This window comes from Camelus bactrianus, chromosome 34 (assembly GCF_048773025.1).
Source record: "Camelus bactrianus isolate YW-2024 breed Bactrian camel chromosome 34, ASM4877302v1, whole genome shotgun sequence".
Taxonomy (NCBI): Eukaryota; Metazoa; Chordata; class Mammalia; order Artiodactyla; family Camelidae; genus Camelus; species Camelus bactrianus.
This window is the reverse complement of record NC_133572.1, coordinates 9,053,514-9,075,472: the sequence shown is the minus strand read 5'-3', so window position 1 is coordinate 9,075,472 and position 21,959 is coordinate 9,053,514. Positions and strand designations below refer to the sequence as shown.

The 21,959-nt window shown below is 34.5% G+C and overlaps 1 protein-coding gene across 3 annotated transcripts in view; it reads right to left on the bottom strand.

Moving 5' to 3' along the window:
- The window catches only part of ATF7IP (activating transcription factor 7 interacting protein), a 95,214-nt gene that overhangs the window by 22,500 nt on the left and 50,755 nt on the right, over positions 1 to 21,959 (bottom strand). For all 3 annotated transcript variants that reach the window (XM_074357242.1, XM_010946459.3, XM_010946460.3), the window contains 7 exons: positions 18,962 to 19,045; positions 17,418 to 17,563; positions 15,849 to 15,986; positions 13,752 to 13,817; positions 6,341 to 6,414; positions 5,678 to 5,766; positions 2,719 to 3,357 (listed from right to left, as the gene is read on the bottom strand). In XM_074357242.1, coding sequence (XP_074213343.1) covers positions 2,719 to 3,357; positions 5,678 to 5,766; positions 6,341 to 6,414; positions 13,752 to 13,817; positions 15,849 to 15,986; positions 17,418 to 17,563; positions 18,962 to 19,045 — 1,236 coding nt within the window. The remainder of the gene's footprint in view (positions 1 to 2,718; positions 3,358 to 5,677; positions 5,767 to 6,340; positions 6,415 to 13,751; positions 13,818 to 15,848; positions 15,987 to 17,417; positions 17,564 to 18,961; positions 19,046 to 21,959) is intronic.

Sequence of the window (21,959 nt, the reverse complement as noted above, 5' to 3'; positions counted from 1 at the left end):
TATACCATCTCTCATCTAGACCACTACAAGAGTCTCCTAACTGGTCTCCCTAACTCCATTTTTTTCCCTTGAAACCACTACCCTCACTGCAGCCAGTGTTCATGGATGTCACACTCCTCTCAGTAAAAATCCTTTAAAATCCTATTTTCCACCATCTTTCTACTCATTCCATGGTCATATCACTCCAGATCTCCCATATCCTCTCACAGAAACCTGCATATCTCCACACTCTTCACATTTATAATTAATTATTTATTTAACATCCAATATCCCTATTTGGTTGTGAGCTTGGTTAGAACAGGGACTATTTCTGCACATCTGCAGGATTTTAGAATACAGGTATTCAATATTTTATGAATGAATGAACTTAGCTATAATTTGGCCTCTAAATTTCCAAATAGTCCTTAGGACAATTTTTACTTTACATTTCACAAAAAATACTGACTTATTCTATGAGGATACATGAGCTATAATAAAATGCATACAAATGCATGCTGTCTAGTTACACAGCACATGTTCTTGTTAAGTAAATAATACCTACAGAAGCATAGAATTTAAGAAGTTTTAATTACGTAACTAATTAGTTATCACTTTATGGATGTATTAAAGTTTGGCTTCAACCTTCATACTCAGCCAAAATTTGCTATTTGGCTATAGTGTAGGTTTTGGGAAGCCTCAATAGCTCAATGCCTACTTTAATGCCATTTGTGGCATCCCTGAAATTATGCATGATCAAAGAAAATATCTCATAAGATCTCATTCTAATTAACATTATGAACAACATACAAAGGTTATCATTAACATTTTTGGTTAATACCTAAAAATTTACTTTCAAATCTAGGTAAGCATTCTAAATAGAACTCAAAATGAGGCTTTCCTTGTGGGGAGGGATATAGCTCAGAGGTAGTGTACATGCTTATTAGCATGCACAAGGTTCTGGGTGCTAAATAAATATATGTTAAAATATAAAATTTTAAGTATAAGTATAAATGTATATTATTATAAAAGTAGAATGATACACTAATTAATAATGATTATGAAAACTATTAATATATACAAAAATAAGGACAGTCAAGTAATTAAATGAAAACAAAACAGACTGACACTCATTACAGCTAACAGTGCTTTAAGCTAGATAACTTTGCGGAAAACATATCCTTTGGGTCAACAAATGTGCATAAAAATGTCAACAGGATAATGAAATTTAATTATAATTCTGATATATATAGAAGTGTTTAGGGTACTAGTATCCATAACATTAAACAAAATAATCTTTCAAGTTATTTATTTCTTTTCAGGTCATAGTCTTTCAGGGAAAGTTCTATTTTTAGGAATATATCTTATTTTATGACCATGAATGAAAAACAATGTCAACTTAGGCTCAAAATTTCATACATAAGAAAAACTCCAAAATCACATAAAACAATGTCCATGACAATCACCTTCCACCTGACATTAAAAAACAGTAAGGATTAGAAGAAAAAGAAATTAGAGAGCTATGAAGTAACCCCCCCACCAATCTTGTTCATTCACTGACCCGAGTTAAAAGTAAGCATCTTTAGTGTCTAAGGAATGATGTGATAACAGATAATGCTAAGAAACACTATTACTGTACTATGCAAATATTTAAGTTTTAAATATTAATATTAATAATATATTTTAAATTTCAGATTTGCTCTTAGATATTAACTTTATGAGGGCGATATTCCACTTCAGACCAATATTAATTTTTATCTCATTCATTTACTCTCAATAACTCTATGAAACACTATCACGATTTCATGAGAAAATATACTTTAGAGAGCAAGTACACTACTAAAGACAACATGAGAAATTTAAAAACAAGGCTTATATATCTCACTTGTAAAAGTAATTTTGTACTTTATAATCTGTTTCTTACATTTCATGGTCACTTTCTATGTCAATGAGACAGATACTGTTGCAATTTTGTTATACATATGATGCCTACACATTCTTTCCTGTCTTTCCAAATGTAGTGGGGATAAATGTGAAATCAGAAATGAAGAATAAGCAAGTTCAAGAATGCATACAAAATGTACACTTTCTAGGAACAAGGGAGACAACAGAGCTTTACAGACTTTAAATACAAGTACAATCAAGTTCTCCTTTTGGCAGTACTTCAAAGTATGTACACATATCTAAACATAATCATATAATATGTCACATGGGAAAACACATGAAAGTGAAAACAGGAAGCAAGCAAACTTTATGTAGTAAATTAAAGAGGAAAGACCTACTTCTAAACCATTCAAATTTGCAAGGTATGAGGGATGAATGCACAATAGGATTTTTCCAAACGGGTAGGGAAGATATGTGGTTTTTATTTTCCTCCTATTAGGATTTATTATGTCAGTTAGATACTTTAAAATATATTTGTTCTATTCAGATGTTCCTGGAAAATGTATTATAAAAGTAATTCATAATGATTGCTACAAAGCTTAAATTAAAAATTCACCCAGCCGTTTGTAACTCATCTTTTAGTAGTTTTCCTAACTGAGTGAATTTTTAATTTTAAACTCTCTCAAATCCCACTTTACATTACTTCTCTTAGGTAACTAAAAGCTTATGAAAACAGTCTCTGTGAAATTCTATTTACTGTTTGTCAAATAATGCTAGCCACTAACACACACACATTCAATTATCTATAGACTATTAACATGCTTGCATTTCTATTATTCAACCTACATACTGACTTACCAATTCTTGTTGTGGTAGTGCTGCTCTGTTCTGCAGGAGATGAAGTACTAAAAGCAGAAATTGGAATTTTCATCTGTATAGGACCTCGATTATTTGTTGGACTATAGAGTCCTGACGGGCCTACTGTGGGTAAAGAAGTCCTCGTGGCTTGTACAATAGAGTGTGCTGTTGGAACAGCCTGTACAGCAAGTGTTGTTCCTAACGGCGCAGCACTGGCAGGAGAGTTCCTTTGAATACTAGGACTGGGCACAGAAGGAACGTTGTTTGGTTTAGTGGGGTTTGGCAAGGATGGCAAGGATACTGGATTTTTGGTGAGACCACTCACTGTAGGTGGGCTTTGTACAGAAATGAATTCAACGTTGCCAGATGGTTGATTGGTCACTAAAGTCCCTGGATGGCTCTGCAGGAGTTGAGGCTGGGAGGATACGGCAACAGGTACATGCAAAATCACTGGTAGAGACTGTAAAGAGATTGTAGGTTGGGGATTTCCACTAGGCACCTGAGTAGAAGCAACTACTGTAGCTGTGTTGGGTGCAGGAAGAACTGATGTTGCTGTCAGAGAACCCGAAGTCACTGGAGTCTGTAATTTAGGTTGACTACTGACAACTGTTGGAGGAGTGACAAGATTGGTTGAAGATACTATAAAAAGAAAAAAGAAGTATCAGTTTAAATAGCTACTTCTATCAGCTAAGATAAAATAATACAAATTTAATGCATTGCGATATATACAATAAAGTCTCTCATAATGAAATTTTTTAATTCAAGATTTAAATTCTGGAATTCTTAGATTAAATTCATAGAAGCATTTTTGCATCTATATTTGGTACATTATGAAAACAGCACATGGTTTATAATTAAGATGGAGGACTGCTATCTCAGTATAAAACAGTCTCTGAAAATTATTATATTTACTTCAGAGAAACTAATTGGAAAAACAACTAAAAAACACTGAAAACTAGGTAAAATTGTATAGATAATTTCGAACCTACACTGCAAATATTATGAATGCCTTAGAACACTGGAAATTTATAAACTCAAATAGGAAATCTAGAAAGAGTACCATTAATGAACAATTGGTAACGTTGGTCATGGTATTTTATCATTTGAACAATGTGAAACCTGTATCTGTGGATTAAATTTTACTTAATTCCCTGGGAGAGGAACTACTGAGAGGCTGCCTCTATTAACATTCTATTGATGTCACATGATGTGGAAAATAATGCAGTGAAGATGGGAGATGAATTAAGGAGCAGAAACCAAAGAGCAGAGAAAATCAAAATGCTGGTCACTGAAGTTTTATAGTAATTTTAGTGAAACCATTTGTGTTTATCCTCATTTGAACAAATCAAGGACCAAGTTTCCTTCTCATTGATTTGTAGTCTTTCCAAAATCATAGGTCCACTAGAGCAACCATTCTCAAAGTATGGTCTAGGGAGACACCTAGGGGTTACTGAGATCCTTTTAAGAACTTTGAAATGTCAAAACTATTTCCATAACAATAATAAAACATTATTTGACTTTTTCACTGTGTAGACATTTGCACTGATGGAGCAAAAGCAATGGTGAATAAAACTTCTGATGCCTCAGTGTTAAAAATCAAGGTAGTGGTACCAAACTCACTGCATTCTTTAATACCACATGTGCACATTGAAAAAACAAACAAAACCAGTGTTATTGAAGAATGTTCATGACCCGAAGTAGTAAAGACTCTTCTGTTAAATCACAACCCCTAAGTATAGGTCGTCTTAATATTCTATGTGAAGAAACAGGAAGTACACATAAGGCATTACTGCTGCATGCCAAAGTAGGACTGCTGGCTGAAGGAAAACTGCTTGCATGACCGACTGAGCTGTAAGCTGAGCTAACAGCCTTTTTGATGGAAGACGATGTTTACTTAAAAGAATGACTTACATACCGTGGTTATTCACATTTGGGTATCTGGCAAATTTTTTCTTGAAAATAAACCATATAAGGCAGTTACTTCAAAGAAAACAACAGTATTTATTGGCAATAATAAAATTTGAGTTTTAAAAACGAAAATTCGAACTTTGGGGAAAATGTCTATAGCTTCCCAAATCTTTAAATACTTATCTGAGAAGAACTGATGGTGAAATAAATATGATTTAAAAAAAAAACTTATTAATGAAATATGCCAATGTTTGGAAGACATGCTCAGTGAATATTTCTAAATGATCAATGAATGATATTAGTAAAAGATCCATCCAAGCATAAGACAGACAAATAAATTCTAATGAAGAGCTTACTGGTGTGGTTTCTGATTTCGCTTTGCAACTAATCTTTAAGAAACTACTACTTGACTATGTCAAAGAATATCTACAATTCTCTAAAAAGGCTAGCCCTTTAGCAACCACGTATTTGTATGAAGCTGAATTTTCTTCACAAAGTTCAACCAAAACAACAAATTGCAGCAGACTGAACACAGATATGAGAATCCAGGTACCTTCAGCCATCTTAATGTTTTAAGGGAGATATAAAAGAGATATATAAAACTTTAAGACAGTAACACTCCTTTTGCTAATTTTTTAAGCTTGGAAAGGAGTTTTTTTCATCAAAACATGTTACTTATGGTACATAACATGGGTTTGTTATTATTTTTAAGTGAGTGAATAAATAAACATTTAAAAATTTTATGTTTTAGTATTTACCATAGTAAATCTCAATTAATACACCCATATAAACAAAGCTCTCTTTTGGATACTTAACAATTTTTTAAGATTATACAGGGATATGAAGACCCAAGAGTTTGAGAACCACTACAGAAGAGATTTGAATTTCTGTATTTTCATGCATATCTGTTATCCTGATTTTCAATTAAAATTTTGTGCTTAGGACTCACTTTCACACAACTGTGCTCAGTTTCAACCTCAAGGGAATGTAAGAAAAGACAACGAAAGCCTTCAATTCCTAAGAAAATGTATTTCAGTGTCAAGAATATTACCTGTATTCACAGGGGTTTGAAAGGATGGTGGTGCATTCTCGCTTATATTTCTTTTGGACTCCAGCATCTGTCTCACTGTGCCTGCATTTCTATGAAATATATATACACACAAATGGTCAGTGGATATGCCATTCTAAGGGATATTGATTTATGTATAGAGAAAGGAGTGGCCCATAGGAAAAAAGGGTGGCTAGACTTAGGCATGAAAGCACTAAACTGAGAGTGAATGCAGTGAAGCAAAGCTGGCACAATGACTCTGGAACGCTGGGGTCTACGGCATTATGGAACAGTCCTCCTCCTATGTTCTAATGTCCTCAATACTTTAATCTGAAAATCAAATGTAGATCTGAATATCTGCACAAATTAGTATTTATCACCCCTGACCAAAGCATTTCTCTACTACTTAGATAAGTAGTCAAAAAAATCTGCAATAACCAAAGAAAGCCTTGTAATAAATTAGCAAAATTAATATTCACAAGTCAACAATTACAACAAAGCAAAAAAGAAAGAAATATACTTGATTCAGTATATCAAATACTTAAGAAAACACTACATAAATACACAGGATCATATTCCAAGATTTTTCTGCAAAATTAAAAAAAAAAATCAGAACCTTGTTCTATTATTTAAAAGCTTGATAAACAGGCTATTTACAATTCTTACCTGTAGGGTACATTGTTATTGCTGCTGATATCAACTACAGACTTTACTGGTGATGCAGGTGGGTTTGGTGGATTCTAGAGGAAGAAAATACCAAAGTAAAATTAAACCCAATTCACAAGGAATCTTTAAAAATAAAACCTTTAAATGCTTTGTCAGTATGTTGTCTGTTATTTCTATAATACAGAGGAAAATGTTACTAGCTGACAAAAAAACAAACAAAAAAACTAAATCTTGGCATTGTTAAACCCCTTACACAAATTCCTTTGTCTATTGAAACAACCATATGAAAAATGAGTAGAATGATTACAGACCACCATTTTTGAAAAGAGTAAATAAAATAAAGGATGTGAAAATGGCTTACATGCTCTAAGGGTTCAGTAAACATCAACAACATGAATCTAAAGAATAACTAGACACATTCATTCAATAAACACCTAGTGAATGCCTCCTATATGTCAGGCAGAGCAGGTACCAGATTTCAAACAAAAATTCAACAAACAAGATAATAATTTATTTTTGCCTAGAAGTAACTGATTACCAATTAAGTGCCATCCTAGGTCACAAATCAAAATTCTCAATCAAAATTACTTTTACGATTTTTGTTCAAAAAATTACTTGCCACTATGTGACTTATAATTTCATGAAAGATGTCCCGATTCTAAACTTCAATATAAACTAATTTAAGCCTTTTTTGCCCCAAATACAGGGAATATAGAAACGGAGTCCTAAGATTTACATGTTAATTACCATTATTTGGGCCTCCATCATTAATGACACTATTATCACTTATTTCTTAAATTGAGAAAAATAAATAACTCCACCCAAGACTTAATTAAGTATAATGATTATACTATCAAACAAAAGGTGGTAAGTGCTTAGGATCACATCAAGCAGATGCCACTAGTCACTCTTCTCAACAAGTATATCTTGCTGCTTTTTAAAGGATTAAAGGATAATTTTAACCAAACAGTACAGTTTGGTTAAAATTATATACATAGATGAGACAAAAGATAGAATTAAGATAAACTGCTCTAAAGGTGCTTAGAATCTGGCTATGGACACAAAAACATTTGAAATAGAAACAAAATGAAAGTTACAATGCAGTGTCGATGAAAATGTTTTTAGAAAATTTAGGGGAAAGAATTGCATCCTCTAGCAAGTCTTTGACTAATTACCACAATCAAAATAGTTAAAATGAAAATAAACAACATTTCAGGGGGGAAAAAAGGAGGAGAATAAGCATAATAAATAAATAAGTAACATGGATTAGAGTCATTAGATGGAAGACTTTAAACACCACTACAGTGTGGTGACATCAGCAAGATGGCAGAATTGGAAATCCTATGCCCTCCTTCCCTCATGAAGGCAATGACTTAACAATATAAGGGCCAATTTCACTTGTAAGAAGTCTAGAAACCTGCTAAGAGATTATAGCACCCCAAGTGAAAGCAAGCCCCCAAAGAGGTGCATGGTAGTAGGTAGGAAAGTCTATTGCACTTAACCCACCATACGCCATCCCTTTCTTGGCACAGTGTGGTGTCATCAAGAGAAAATTCCCAACAACTATACTTTCCTTCAGGAAGGAAAGAGAAGAGTGGAATTTGCATACAACATTCTGGCTCTTCAGGGGACTGCCCAAGGCACTGGCTTCAGTCTCACCTGACTTGGAGGAAGCAGGACACATTGAATGTATGGGTGCTTGGTACCAAACCAGGAAAACTGTAACGCAGACAGACAACAGGGGGAAATTCAAATTCATGCCTTGCTAAAGCAGCAGCAAGACTGCAATATGGAAGGCAGATACCAGGTGGGGGACAGAAACTTCTCAAGTAGGACCAGATAAACCTTTTCAAGTGGGAAATTACACACACAAGCTCCAAGAAAATGCACCCCTAAAAAGGTCTGAAACTATATTCAATATCCTGTAGTAACCTACAGTGAAAAAGAATATGAATAGGAATATATGTATGTATATGTACGATTAAAATATTATGCTGTACACCAGAAATTGACACATTGTAAACTGACTATATGTCAATGAAAAATAAATAAATAAATAAAATTTAAAAGGTATGAGAGGAGGAAAAGAAGCAAGATGGCAAAGTAGAAGGACGCTTGTAGCTCACCCTCTCCCACAAATACACCAAAACTCACATCTTCAGACCTACTCAGCCAACCAGAGCACCTGTTAAACTCCGACAGAACATCGCCCTCTTCGAAAGACAAAGACACCAAAAATCTGGTAGGAGAAAAGGAAAAAAGAAAGAAGAAAAAGCAAAACAGTGTGGGACCGATCCTGTGGGGAGGGAGCAGCAAAGGAGGACTGGCGCTCGTTTGCTGGGTCTCCTCTCTCCAACGGAGAGGCCAGTGGGATGGAGGGGGAGCCTCCAAGGCTCAGATTTGCCCCGAGCACCCCTTGACCAACAGAACTGAGTTAAATGGGCACAGAGGGTTCCCGCGACACCCAGCCCGAGACGCAAGCTGGCAGCTGGGGCTGGAACGGGCCGCCTGAGCTGGGCGGAGGACTGGGGTGGCTGCACTGAGGCAGCCCCGGGGGACTGCAGGGTGATGCGCACCATGGCTGGGAGGGGATATGGAGCAGAATAACCTCGGTCCCCCATAAATTGTGAAAAAAGCAAAGCAACATGGCTAGTGTACCCTGGGGGGAGGGGTGCCATAGCCTTTGTCTCCTCAGACCTGCGCTGCCATTACTGGCGCTTCTTGTGAGAAGAGAGACGGGGCGCAGTCACAGCCGCCATATCCTCCTGTGCGCAGCACCCGGGCGAGGGCGGGGCCGAGCCCTGAATCTGCACGCGGGGGCTCCACAACCTCCTAGGCAGAACTGAGACTTGTTTACAGCCCAAGGCAGATAGGATCTTTCTGCTCTGGCACCTCAGAGAACTCACGCTGCCAAGACAAACAAGGAGCTGAGATTTGGCACAGAGCAGGGATGGGGCAGTTCCGCGGTCTTCTGCGAGCCTACCTTCGGAGCGCCGACCCGAGGCGAAGCGGGTAGCTGCACAGAGCAGCAGAGCTACCAGAGCTGGGAGAGGGCGGGCAGCCACCCGCCTTCCTGGCAGGAATGCAGCACCTGACCATGGTGCTGGGAGGGGGCGTGATCTGCCCACCTGCCTTGCCCGAGTGCAGCATCTGACTGCGGCATCCGAAGGGGGAGTGACCCTCCCACCCACAGGGAAAGAGCTCAGCACCTGACCCAGTGGTGGGACGGGGCGCGATCTGCTAGCTGACAGCCACTGGGAGCAGCGCAGATGAGGGCGCCAACAGAGGGCCTCTGAAAACAGCAAGCTGAGTTCATAAAACAGGGCGAAGACACAAAGACTTCTTGATAAAATTAAGAGCACACCATCTCCAGGAGAACTAGATAACTGATACTCCTTAAGCCACAGTGCCAGAAAGATATGAGCAATATGAAGAAGCAGAGGAACCACTCCCAATTAAAAGACCAAGAGAAATCCCCTGAAAGCACAATCAAGGAAATAGACATTGATGGCCTACTAGATCAAGATGTCAAAAAAGGAGTGATCAAAGTACTGAAGCAACTAAAAGAAATAGTGTTTAGAGATATAAAATATGTCAAAAATGAAATAGAAGCTATAAAGAAGAACCAAGTAGAATTAGCAAACTCATTTGCTGAGATGAGAGCTGACGTGAAGGCTGTACAAAGCAGACTAGATAATGCAGAGGAACAAAGAAGTGACCTAGAAGACAGGACAACAGAAAGCACCCAATCAGAACAGCTGAGAGAAAAACAAATAAAAAACAATCAAAACAATATAAGGGACCTATGGGATAATATAAAGTGTGCCAATCTACGCATAATAGGGGTTCCAGAAGGGGAAGAAAGAACAAAGGGGATTGAAAAGTTATTTGAAGAAATCATGACTGAAAACTTCCCAAACCTAAAGAAGAAATCAGATATCCAAGCACAGGAGGCTCAGAGGGTCCCAAACAGGAAGAACCCAAACAGACCCACACCAAGACATATCATAATCAAGATGGCCAGAGTCAAGGATGAAGAAATGATCCTAAAGGCAGCAAGAGAAAAATAAAGAGTGAGTTACAAGGGAACCCCCATAAGGCTCTCTTTAGCTGATTTCTCTACACAAACACTATAGGCCAGAAGGGAGTGGCAAGATATATTCAAAGTCCTGAATGAAAAAAAGATGCAGCCTAGGATACTCTATCCAGCAAGACTATCCACTGTATCAAGTAGAATAAGAGATCAGCAAACTTGAAGACAAGTCATTTGAAATTACTGGGTTAGAGAATCAAACAGAAAAAAGAATGAAAAAAAAGTAAAGATAGACTAAGGGATTTATGAGACACTATCAAGTAAATCAACATTCAAATGTGGGAGATCCAGAATGAGAACAGAGAAAACGGGCAGAAAGCCTACGTAAATAATGGCCAAAAACTTCTCAACTTTGAGGAAGAAAATTGACAAATTCAAGAAAATGAAAAACCTCCAACTAGACTAATTCAAATAGACCTACACTAAAAAACATTATAGCCAAGCTCTCAAAAGTCACAAAGATTTTTTTAAATGGCAAGAAAAGCAACCCATCACAATTATGGCAATTTCCATAAGATTATCAGTGGTTTTGTCAGCGGAAACCTATATACAAGGGAGTGTAATGATATATTCAAAGTGATGAAAGAAAAAAACTGCCAAGCAAGAATACTGTAACCAGTAAAACTAACATTCAAAAATGAAGGTGAAATTAAGACTTTCCCAGTAAATAAAAAGCTGAGGGCATTAATCACCACTAAATCCTCACCACACAAGAAATGCTAAAAGGAATCCTTTAAGTAAAAATGAAAGAACACTAGATAGCAACTTGAAAACAAATGAGAATATGAAATTCTCTCATAAAAGTAAATGCACAAATGCAGAATTCTGTATTACTGTAAAGTTGGTGCAAAAATCACATTTCATTCTGATCTAGAATTTAAGCATAAAATATAATTGTAAATCTATGTTAAAGTATACACAACACAAAAAGATAAACTGTACAATATCAACAACAAAGTGTTGGGAAGAAAGATATGACTGAAGTTAAGTTGTTACCAGTTTAAAATAGTTGTAAACTTAAGACATCTTACATAATCCCCATAATAACCAGAGAAAATACTTATAGAAGATACACCAAAAAATAAATAAATAAGAAATGAATTAACAAGAATGAATAGAAAGACAGCTCAAGTGTTGAAATTTGAAATTGGCCTTACCCACAAACTAAAGAAGGAACAAAATTTGAAAGACTAAAGACCACCTTAACATTTTCTTCAAGCACCACACATAATAATTGCTCAAGTTAATCTTTTCCAATATTTTCCAATCTTTAGGACTTACATAGTATTTGTCCTTGTTACCATACTACTTATAGCTCTTCAAAACAAACTTTCTAGGGGTTGTAATATTTCGTGTTTATTCTTTAAAGTCTGTGCCTGTCTCCTTTGACTAAACAAGAAGAACTGAAAAGCAGTTGTGAGGACAAATTTGATATGCACAAACACTGGAAAAGCACACGGTGGGCAGCACTGCTTAGTTCAGACAGCAAGGATGAAAGTAAAAAAAAATAGAATTTCATACTGTACAAAACAATAAGAAACTTTCAAACCCCTATTTTTGGTTTAAGCATAGGAAATAAAGGTTTAAAAAAGGTTTATACCAATTTTTTAATATATGAAATAAAATAGCATAGTTTTTATATTGTGACAAAGAAACAAAGCTGAAAAAGTAGAGTTTAAAATCAGAGAATTAATTACATCATCGAAGAAGACTATAAAAAATAAGAAAATCTTTGGCTAGGGCCAAATACGGCTTTGATGAAATTAGCCTTGTAAACAAGGATAAAAACCTACTGTCAGTTGCTCAAGAAAAGAGAGAAGTCAGAGCTTAAAAAGTTAAGTGAAAAGAACATGGAGATGCAGAACAGATTAGTAGTTGCCAGAGTACAGGGAGTGAGGGTAGCATCAAGGCAAGGTTAAAACTATAAAAGAGCAGTATGAGGGAGTTCCTTTATGGTGAGGCAACAGTTCTGTGTCTTGACTGTGGTGGCAGGTTAGGTGACATCAACTTGCACAGGAACACACATAATTAATTTATGTAAAAACTGATGGAAACTGATGAGGTCTACAAAACTTAAGTTTCTTGGTTTTGATATTGTACTACAGTTACAGAAGATTTCACCACTGGGAGAATCTGAGTGATGGTTCACAGGAGTCTATGTACTATTGTCGCAACTTCCTGTATGTCTGTCACTATTATTTCAAAATAAATTTTGTTTCAAGTAAAGAAGATTTGAAAATGAATCAAGACAGAAAAATCCTATAGGAATAATGACTACTACTTAAATCATTATTATTGGCAATTACTGTGTGCCAGGTAATGGAGCTATCAAGATACACAGAAGTGTAACTTGCTCAAATGAAAAAAAAAATTCAACTAAAAACAATATTGTAGTGTACAAGTGCTATATTAAAAATACGTATTATAGAATAAATAAGGAAACAACAAAAAACAGAGACTACTGTGCTATGCTATGTTTGGACTTAACTAGGGGAAGAAAGGAAGAGAACAAGGGCTACCCAAGGCAGTGTAGTAACAAAATATTTTGGAGGAAATAATAAACTAGACTAGGATACAGACAGTAAAGGCATATTTCATTTTATTGCACTTCACAGATACTGCATTTTTTTTCAAATTGAAGGTTTGTATCAACCAAGTCTATTGGCACCATTTTTCCAACAGTATTTCCTCACTTTGTGTTTCTGTGTCACATTTTAGTAATTCTCACAGTATTTCAAACATTTTCATTATTATTATATTGACATGGTGATCAGTGATCGGTGATCTTAGACGTTTTTGTATTTTTAAATTAAGATATGTACACTGTTTTTCAGACAGAATGCTATTGCTCACGTAACAAATTATAGTAGAGTATAAACACAACTTCCGCATTTTAACAAAAAAATTTTTTACATATTTTACAAAATTATTTTATGACTTGCTTTTTTGAAATAATTGCTTTACTGCGGTGGTCTGCAACCAAACCCACAATATCCCTAAAGTATGCCTGTATGTGAAAAAATAAACATGGTAAGACAAATCCCCCAAAGCATAATTATAAGATGAATAGAAAATACAACTTCAAGAATGTCTTAATATAAATAGGTTAATATAAGTGTTGATGTAGAAAACAGTAAGGATTAGAAAGAGTGAATAATTTGCTCTAGATCTGCAGCTCCAGAAATAGCATGCAGGAAGTGCACAGTATAAAAGCAAATTTTAGTCCTATAATAAAGAAAGATTTTACTCCTAAGTCAGCACTTCTTAAGACTACCACTTAAAGCTAAATATTCATTATGCAAGAATAGAAATTCTTACTTCTTGTCTTTTCTTAAGATCTTCTTTGGCTGCTCCAAAGCGTTTGGTTAGCCTGGCTATCTTGGCCTAAAAAAAGCAAAAATATTTTATGAAGCAAACCCAACTGTGGAATTCTGTGGAACAAGAACAAATACAGGGCAGTTTTACTTCCCAGCATAGGTTTCTCTGATGAATGCAAGGCACGTTCAGTATTAACAAGTGCATTTCACTGTACTAACAGAGGAATGGGGTAAATTGTGTGATCATCTCAGTAGATACCAATTAAGGAAGACTTGCTAAAATTGATCAGCTGTTCTTGGGGAAAAAAAGGAGAGAAGTACCTTCAGTCTCATAAAGATTATGAGAAACCTGTTGTAAGTATTGTATTTCATAGTGGATCTTTGGAAATATTTCCATTAGTGTTGACAATAGGACAAGGATGCCTTATCTGTACTGCTATTTAGAGCTCTGGTGACAGGGCAATGAAATAAAAACAAGGAAAAGGAATGAGGTGTAATGACTGGTAAATGATAAATAGTAATGATTAGCAACTAAATAATAAAAGGAAAACGTATTCTATATCTTTCCTATATATCAACAACAATCAGTGAGAAATTGTAATGAGAAAAAGGTTTCACAAATGGTAGATATTTTAATACAAGTAAGTACTTAAGAACACACCTAAAAAGAAAATTTCAAGACCATTATGAAGAAAAAGGACAGAAAAAGAAAGCATGAGTCAATAGTGATACACCATGTTCCCAAATAGGAAGACATGAATCCTCTCAAATCACTATGAATACTCAAACTTCAACTGGGTTTTTTATGGAAAAGTTGTCAACACACTATGGTAAGTTTTTACACTATGGCAAAAGGATCACAAGTCCCTTAAAAGTCTATTTTTTGTAACTGCAGTGGTAAAAAAAAAAAAAAGGAAGCCATTAATACTAAGTAATATTAAATTACATATTCCTTAAAGTAAAATGTATACTAAGCCACTGTTGATTCAACTACTTGTTTTAACTTTGAATTTTATAAAACATACTGGATTCTGCTGAAGTAAGTCAAATATAACAAACAAATATATATACATATCAGGAAGATTCATTCATCTACTGCTATGGAGTGAGATACAGAAATACTATATATTGCAGTATTTTCAAGTAGTTTATTGTCAGCTGTACCCAAAATACAGTAAATTATTTAACAAAGTATATAATTATTTACTAAAGTATAATATGATATAGTAGGCTTTAAGCTGAAGAACTTAAAAACAATATTCGGAAATAGGGTCATTGTAGAGGTAATTTCAGATGACCCTTGAACAACATGGATTTGAACTGTACAGTCCAATTACACATGATTTTTGTTCAACTAATACAATACTAGTATTTTCATTTTCACAGATCTTGAAATTAAGTATAGGGGAAAGTTTGTGTTCAGTTAGAGATCACAGTACGTGAAATCAAAAGAACTAGCATTTGAATTTTGATTCTATCTGAACTGTTTCAGCTTAGTACCCTTGGGTGAGTCATTTATCAACTCCTCCTTTTTTTTTGAGGCAGATAACAGTACACAGATTTTTCAACCGCAGGGGCTGTAACCCCCATATTGTTCAAGGGTCAACTGTAGTTAAGATGAGGTCATAATGGAATAGGGCGGATCCTAATCCAATATGACCGGTATCCTTATAAAAAGGAGAAATCTGGAAACAGTTTGACAAACATACAGATACAGCACCATGTGAAGATGAAGCCAGAAATCAGGGTGATATTTCTACAAGTGATGGAATGCCAAAGTCTGTCAGTAATCCATTTGAATCTAGAGGAGACATATGGAACAGATTTTTTCTCACAGCCCTCAGAAAGAACCAATCCTGACAACAGCTTGATCTTGAATTTTCAGCCTTCAGAACTATGAGACAATATATTTCTGTTATTTAAGCCAATCAGTTTATGGCACTTTTTTTATGGCAGCCCTAGCAAACCAGCAGAGGTTCCTTTTACCTCTAATACTTAGAAGTTAAATTACTTCACTGTCAACTTCAAAAACATGTCCCAAAAAACAAGTTATAAAAATGATGACACATAGGTATGCAATGCAAGGTAGTGTACAAACCTGTAGTTCAGTAAGAACTGTTTTGTGCCTCTTGTTACACTCGATCTTTTCCACTCGTGTTTTCAATTCTGCCAGTGTCTTATCAAATACAGCACACTGTAGTGCACACAATTTTTCTTCCAGCAACCACTGTACAACCTGAAGAAATATATATTCCTTTGTTATAACAAAGAATTTGAGCAAGCAGCACACAGCAAGCAGTAAATATTCTTAAGTACTAATAAGACAGTACTAATATACTAGCCAGTTTAATAAAAAACAAACAAAAAAACCCATACTGGTATCTATAATACAAGTCTATGTGCTGAATTCTTCCACTTCTACATATGTAATATCTACCCTAAGAGAATAATATATGCTAAAAATAGAAAATTTCTGGAGGGTGAAATATTTAAAACAATTTGAAACTGAAGTTTTACTATTTTCTTCCCACACTCTCCATTGTGATTTAAAGGAAACCAGTTGAAGGGAGACCAGTTTTTAAATTCTCTAATCCATTACAGATGATATTTTTGTGAGACACTAAGAATGCCACTGCACTATGAAATTTCTATAAAACATTTCTAAGTGCCTACTCACAAATTCCATATTTATCCCATCATGGACCCCAAACAGAATACACGGTGCATGTACATGGATCATACTCAAAAAACGCTGCTCTAGGAGTAAACCCTCAGTACATATAGAAGTTTTCAAAATTCTTTCACATAGCTATCTTCATATTTCTAATAGTTCTATAAGACAGACAAAATAAACATTATTATTACTGTACAATAAACAAAAACACTCTATGAGAAAAAAACCACGTTTTTACTGTCTCACTATTTCTTTAACGGGGATATTTATACTTTGAGCGGAAAAACATTGACCTAGATTATTTATAATTTCATCATTAATTCTACAAGACCTTGAAAAATTCATTTCAGCTGAGTTTCATATTCTTCTCTTAAAAATGCATTTGTTATCAACATTTGTGAACATATATTGAAAAATGTATTAAAATAACTTATATTTTCATTATGTCTATCTCCAGTCTAACACATACAGGGAAAGTTTCAAAAGTCTGTACTTTAAATATTCCCTTTCCTTAGTCCTCTAAATCCTTGTCCATACCATTTTTAATACTAAGCCTAAAGTACAAAACAAAGATTTTAGAATGTAGAGACTTGTGGCGATGAAATCAGCTTATGATGAAAATTATAAAAGTTAAAAATGTTAACATATAAGACTCTAATGTTTCCACTAGAATAAAGTTCAATATAGAAGAAAAAATAAAAAGCTGAAAACTGATAATTCAGTTTTGTTACTAAAGCAAAAAAAAATCATAAATTCTCTTCCACTTTGATAATTACTACCATATCTAAAAAAAAAAAACCAAGTAGCTTCAAAAGAGTCAGAAGAAATTCTAAAATTAAATTAGTAAAGGTAATAAGCTCAACCACTTCAAATTCTCCATTTCTATGAAAAACCTGAATATGTCAGCAAAATACAGAATAATGTCAAAAACCTAGAAAAATAAGATGTTGGTGCTTTTTATTTAATATGATTTTAACTTAAAATCTCTAACACCTTTTGTAGCTTCTGGTTTATATCTCCTTTGGCTGTAATCTTTACTTGAAATTCTGCCTCATATTCTTCTTCCATATATCGACGGCGTTTGGACTGTACATTGTCCATGTCCTCTGATTTAGAACGTTTTCTTCTAAAAAATTCACCTGAGAAAAAAGAGTATGATGATTAGTTAGGTGTTTTTATTATAGATAGACCTTAATGCCTATTCTCCATCCTCAGCAAAATATTATTTCCAGCTACCAAAACAGCACTCTCAATTATTTTATGAATTGTTTATGTGATCAGAAAAGTAAATAGATAGCTTTTAGTTTTAAACTTGAAATGATTTTCAACACGCTAAATAAGAACTTTCTAATGGCTAAATAAGCAATGTACAAATAATGTGAACACAGAATATTCTTTCCTTGAAATCGTCGTATTAAGACGGAAGATTAACAATATGAGATGAGAAGAAGTCATCTCAAATTCATTCCCTTTACTAAAATCTACAGTGCATACGAATTTGTGAACAAAATTCAATATTTATTCACAGACTTCTCAGTATTCATTTTCATATCACATATTTCAAACAACTATGCATTTTAATTATTTAATCCTTCCTCTTCAGTAAATTTAGGAAAATTCTTCCTTAATCATCAGCCTTCTTAACATATCTTAACACATTTCAAATATATAAAAATAATAAAATTAGTATCATTATAAAAGCAAATTTGGTAGAGCATAGATATTCAAAGACCTTCACTGAGATTGACATAACATTGTAAAATGACTGTAACTCAATCAAAAAATGTTAACAACAACAAAAAAAAAGACCTTCACTGAAAAAATTTCTGCTTCAAATACTAGTAACACTCATGAGATCATAAGCAAATTTTATTTGGTTTCTTCTTCAATAAATAAAAAGGAAAGATACTAAAATTTCCACACTTATTAAAGGCAAATACCCAGATATGACTATACCTATCCCTCTCAACTTCACTCTATATGCCTATTTTTTAAATCCAAATCTATTCTACGATTTCGCTTGTAATCACAACTTACACAGTCACAGATGGAGAGCAGTGTGACGGGGAGTGTTACAGAACCCAGGTTCCCTGACTTCTAGTCCCAGTGATCTTCCTATAAACCTAATGATGCTCCATCACATTGTTTACACTTCCCATTAAGCTTAAGAATGTTTTAAGTAGACTGAGACACATATTTCCATTCACCTATATCTCCCCAGACAAAATTCCTATAGTCCTAAGCTCTAAATGCAAATCTAAAACAATTTCTCTCAAGACATTCAGATAGCACTTTACTAAATAGTAAGCTTAAATCTTATGGAACAATGAAAAGTACAAACAAAATAAAACAATGAAGTATATGAAATAAATAATACTTCCAAAGATCCTTGGGTTGCCATCAACAAGATGATTTAACTATGGCTTACTTAAATTGCAAAATTTTACAGTCACCTTATGTGTAGGAAAGTATTTTCCACAACCTTAAAAGCAGAAATAATTTTAAAAACTATTTCAGGTTTGTTTGTGCATGCTTACTTTTCTCAGAAGGTCTTTCATCTTCATGTGTTACTTGCTCTTCTTCCTCCGGTTTGCTGTCCTTTTCATTACTTTCTACTTCTTCTGTAACAAAAATAGAAAAGGAAATTTTCTTCCATTAGCATTTGTAACAGCTCATTATAGTTTACACTTCCGGTGTAATTATCCAGTTAATAATCTTTCATGAAATCAGAGTCTCAAAATGTAAAACACTGGGGATAAAAATGGAGTAAGAACTGGTAGAAATAAATAACCAAGTCTACTTTTAAATGTTCCTGCAAATTCATAACAAACTCTTAACATGGAAAAAAATTGAACAACATAGATTTTATAGTTTATTTTTATTTATCTATTTGGGGAGGGGAATGAGGTTTGTTTATTTAGTTAGTTTTTAATGGAGGTACTGGGGATTGAACCCAGGACCTCATGCATGCTGAGCATGTGCTCTACCACTGAGCTATACCTTCCCCACTAAATAACATAGATTTTAAAATGAAGAATCTTACTTAGTAATTTACTGTCATCAATAGATTAATAAAATATGAAAACAACTACTGTAAATCATTTAGACTCTACATTCAATTATTAAAACTAAAACAGTGGTTGTGAGAATAACAACAACAACAAAAAATTACCGGCAAATTCAAAACACCTAATATTTTGACCAGACAAGTTGAATCATTAAGTTATTCTAATGGTTACTGGATAGTTCATAAAAGAGAAAGGGAAAAGTTATCCTAAAGATAATAAAAGTTTTACTTAAAAGTAATAGTCATACCTATAGAAGACTGAAATTAAAACATTCTTTAACACCATATACAAAAATAAACTCAAAATGGATTAAAGACCTAAATGTAAGATCAGATACTAGAAAACTCCTAGAGGAAAACATAGGCAGAACACTATGTATTCACAGCAATATATTTTTTGAACCAGCTTCTAGAGTAATAGAAATAAAAGCAAAAATAAACAAATGGGATCTAATTAAACTTAAAAACTTTTGCATAGCTAAGGATACTATCAAAAAAATGAAAAGACAACCTACAGAATGGGAGAAAATATTTGCAAATGATGCAATCAACAAGGGACTAATTTCCAAAATATACAAACAGCTCATACACCTTTATATCAAAGAAACAAGCAACCGAATCCAAAAAACGGACAGAGACCTAAATAGACATCTCACCAAAGAAGACATACAGATGATCAACAAGCACATGAAAAGATGCTCAACATCACTAATTGTTAAAGAAATGCAAATCAAAACAACAAGATATTACCTCACTCCAGTCAGATTAGCCATCATTAGAAAGTCTATAAATGATAAATGTTGGAGAGGGTGTGGAGAAAAAGGAACTCTCCTACACTGTTGCTGGGAATGTAAATTGGTGCAACCACTACAGAGGAAAGTATGGAGATTCCTTAAAAAACTAAAAATAGACTTACCATACGATCCAGCAATCCCACTCCTGGGCATATATCTGGAGAAAAATATAATTCAAAAAGACACATGCACCCCAATGTTCACAGCAGCACTATTTACAATAGCCAAGACATGGAAACAACCTAAATGTCCATCAACAGATGACTGGATAAAGAAGATGTGGAATATACACACAATGGAATATACTCAGCCATAAAAAAGAATAAAATAATGCCACGTGCAGCAGCATGGATGGACCTGGAGATTGTCATTCTATATGAAGTAAGCCAGCAAGAGAAAGAAAAAATGCCATATGATGTCGCTTATAAGTGGAATCTAAAAGACACAAATGAACTTATCTACAAAACAGCAATAAACTCACAGACAGAGAACAAACTTACGGTTACTAGGGGTTAAAGAGGGTGGGAAGGGATAAATTGGGAATTGCACCTCTTGGGGAGTGATGGAAATGTTAGCTAACTTGATTGGGGTGGTGGATTCACAGGGGTATACACCTATCAAAATTCATGAAATCGTACATCTGAAATATGTGTAGTTTACTGTACAGAAACCATACCACAATAAAGGTGCTAAAAAAAAAAAAGTAGTAGCTACTTTGATACCAGTGCCAACAACTAACTGAGCTAGGTGCCTGACATACATTACTTCATATTCCCAAGATAATCTTACACTTTAAACAGTATTTTTGCTATCATGTAGATGAGGAAAGTAACATTCAGAAAGGCTAAGTAATTTTTACAAGAGGCAAATAAAATCCAACAATTAAAAAGAGCTACCAAAAAATATTGCTAAAAATATCTATACAATTGCATTATTATGACACAGAATTTCAGAGGTACCAGAAGTGGCCTTTGGTCAATATATCTATGGCTCCTCAACTAACTTAATCACTTAGGGGAGAAGAACAAATTACTAATATGTTTGGGTTTCTATTTCTTCCCCTTACACCCCTGCAACTGGCCCCCCAGCAGCATCAATAATTTCATCATATTCTGCAACCAAAATTAAATAAGCAATCATGAGGTATATAGCACTATTATAAAGATTTTGATACGGCATTTCTTCTCCAAATTCCAAGGTTTCAATTCCAAAAGCCCTGATGATAGAAGTCAAGGTTAAAAAAACTTAAGAGTTTTTAGGTGAAAATAGGCAGAGACTGATTCATCTATTACAATATTTTTTCACACATCTTAGTGTGTGAAACAATAAAGCTGTAAAACATGACTACAGTAAAAACAAACAAGAAAGTTAACAATACATACAAAGACTAATGAGATTAAAGAAAAACTGGGGGGGGGGGGCGGGGGGCAGTGGGTAATTAGGTTTACTTACTTATTTATTTTTAATGGAGGTACCGGGGATTGAACCTAGGACCTTGTGCATGCCAAGCATGCACTCTACCACTGAGCTATACCTTCCTCTCATATTTTTAAACTTTAAAATAAATGAGTATTAGAAAATCAACTTTCCATTTACCATCCTGTGCTCATTAGAAATGTTTTAAGATCTCATCCAGCAACCCCAGTTCAATGAAATGAAAATTTGTTTTTCCTC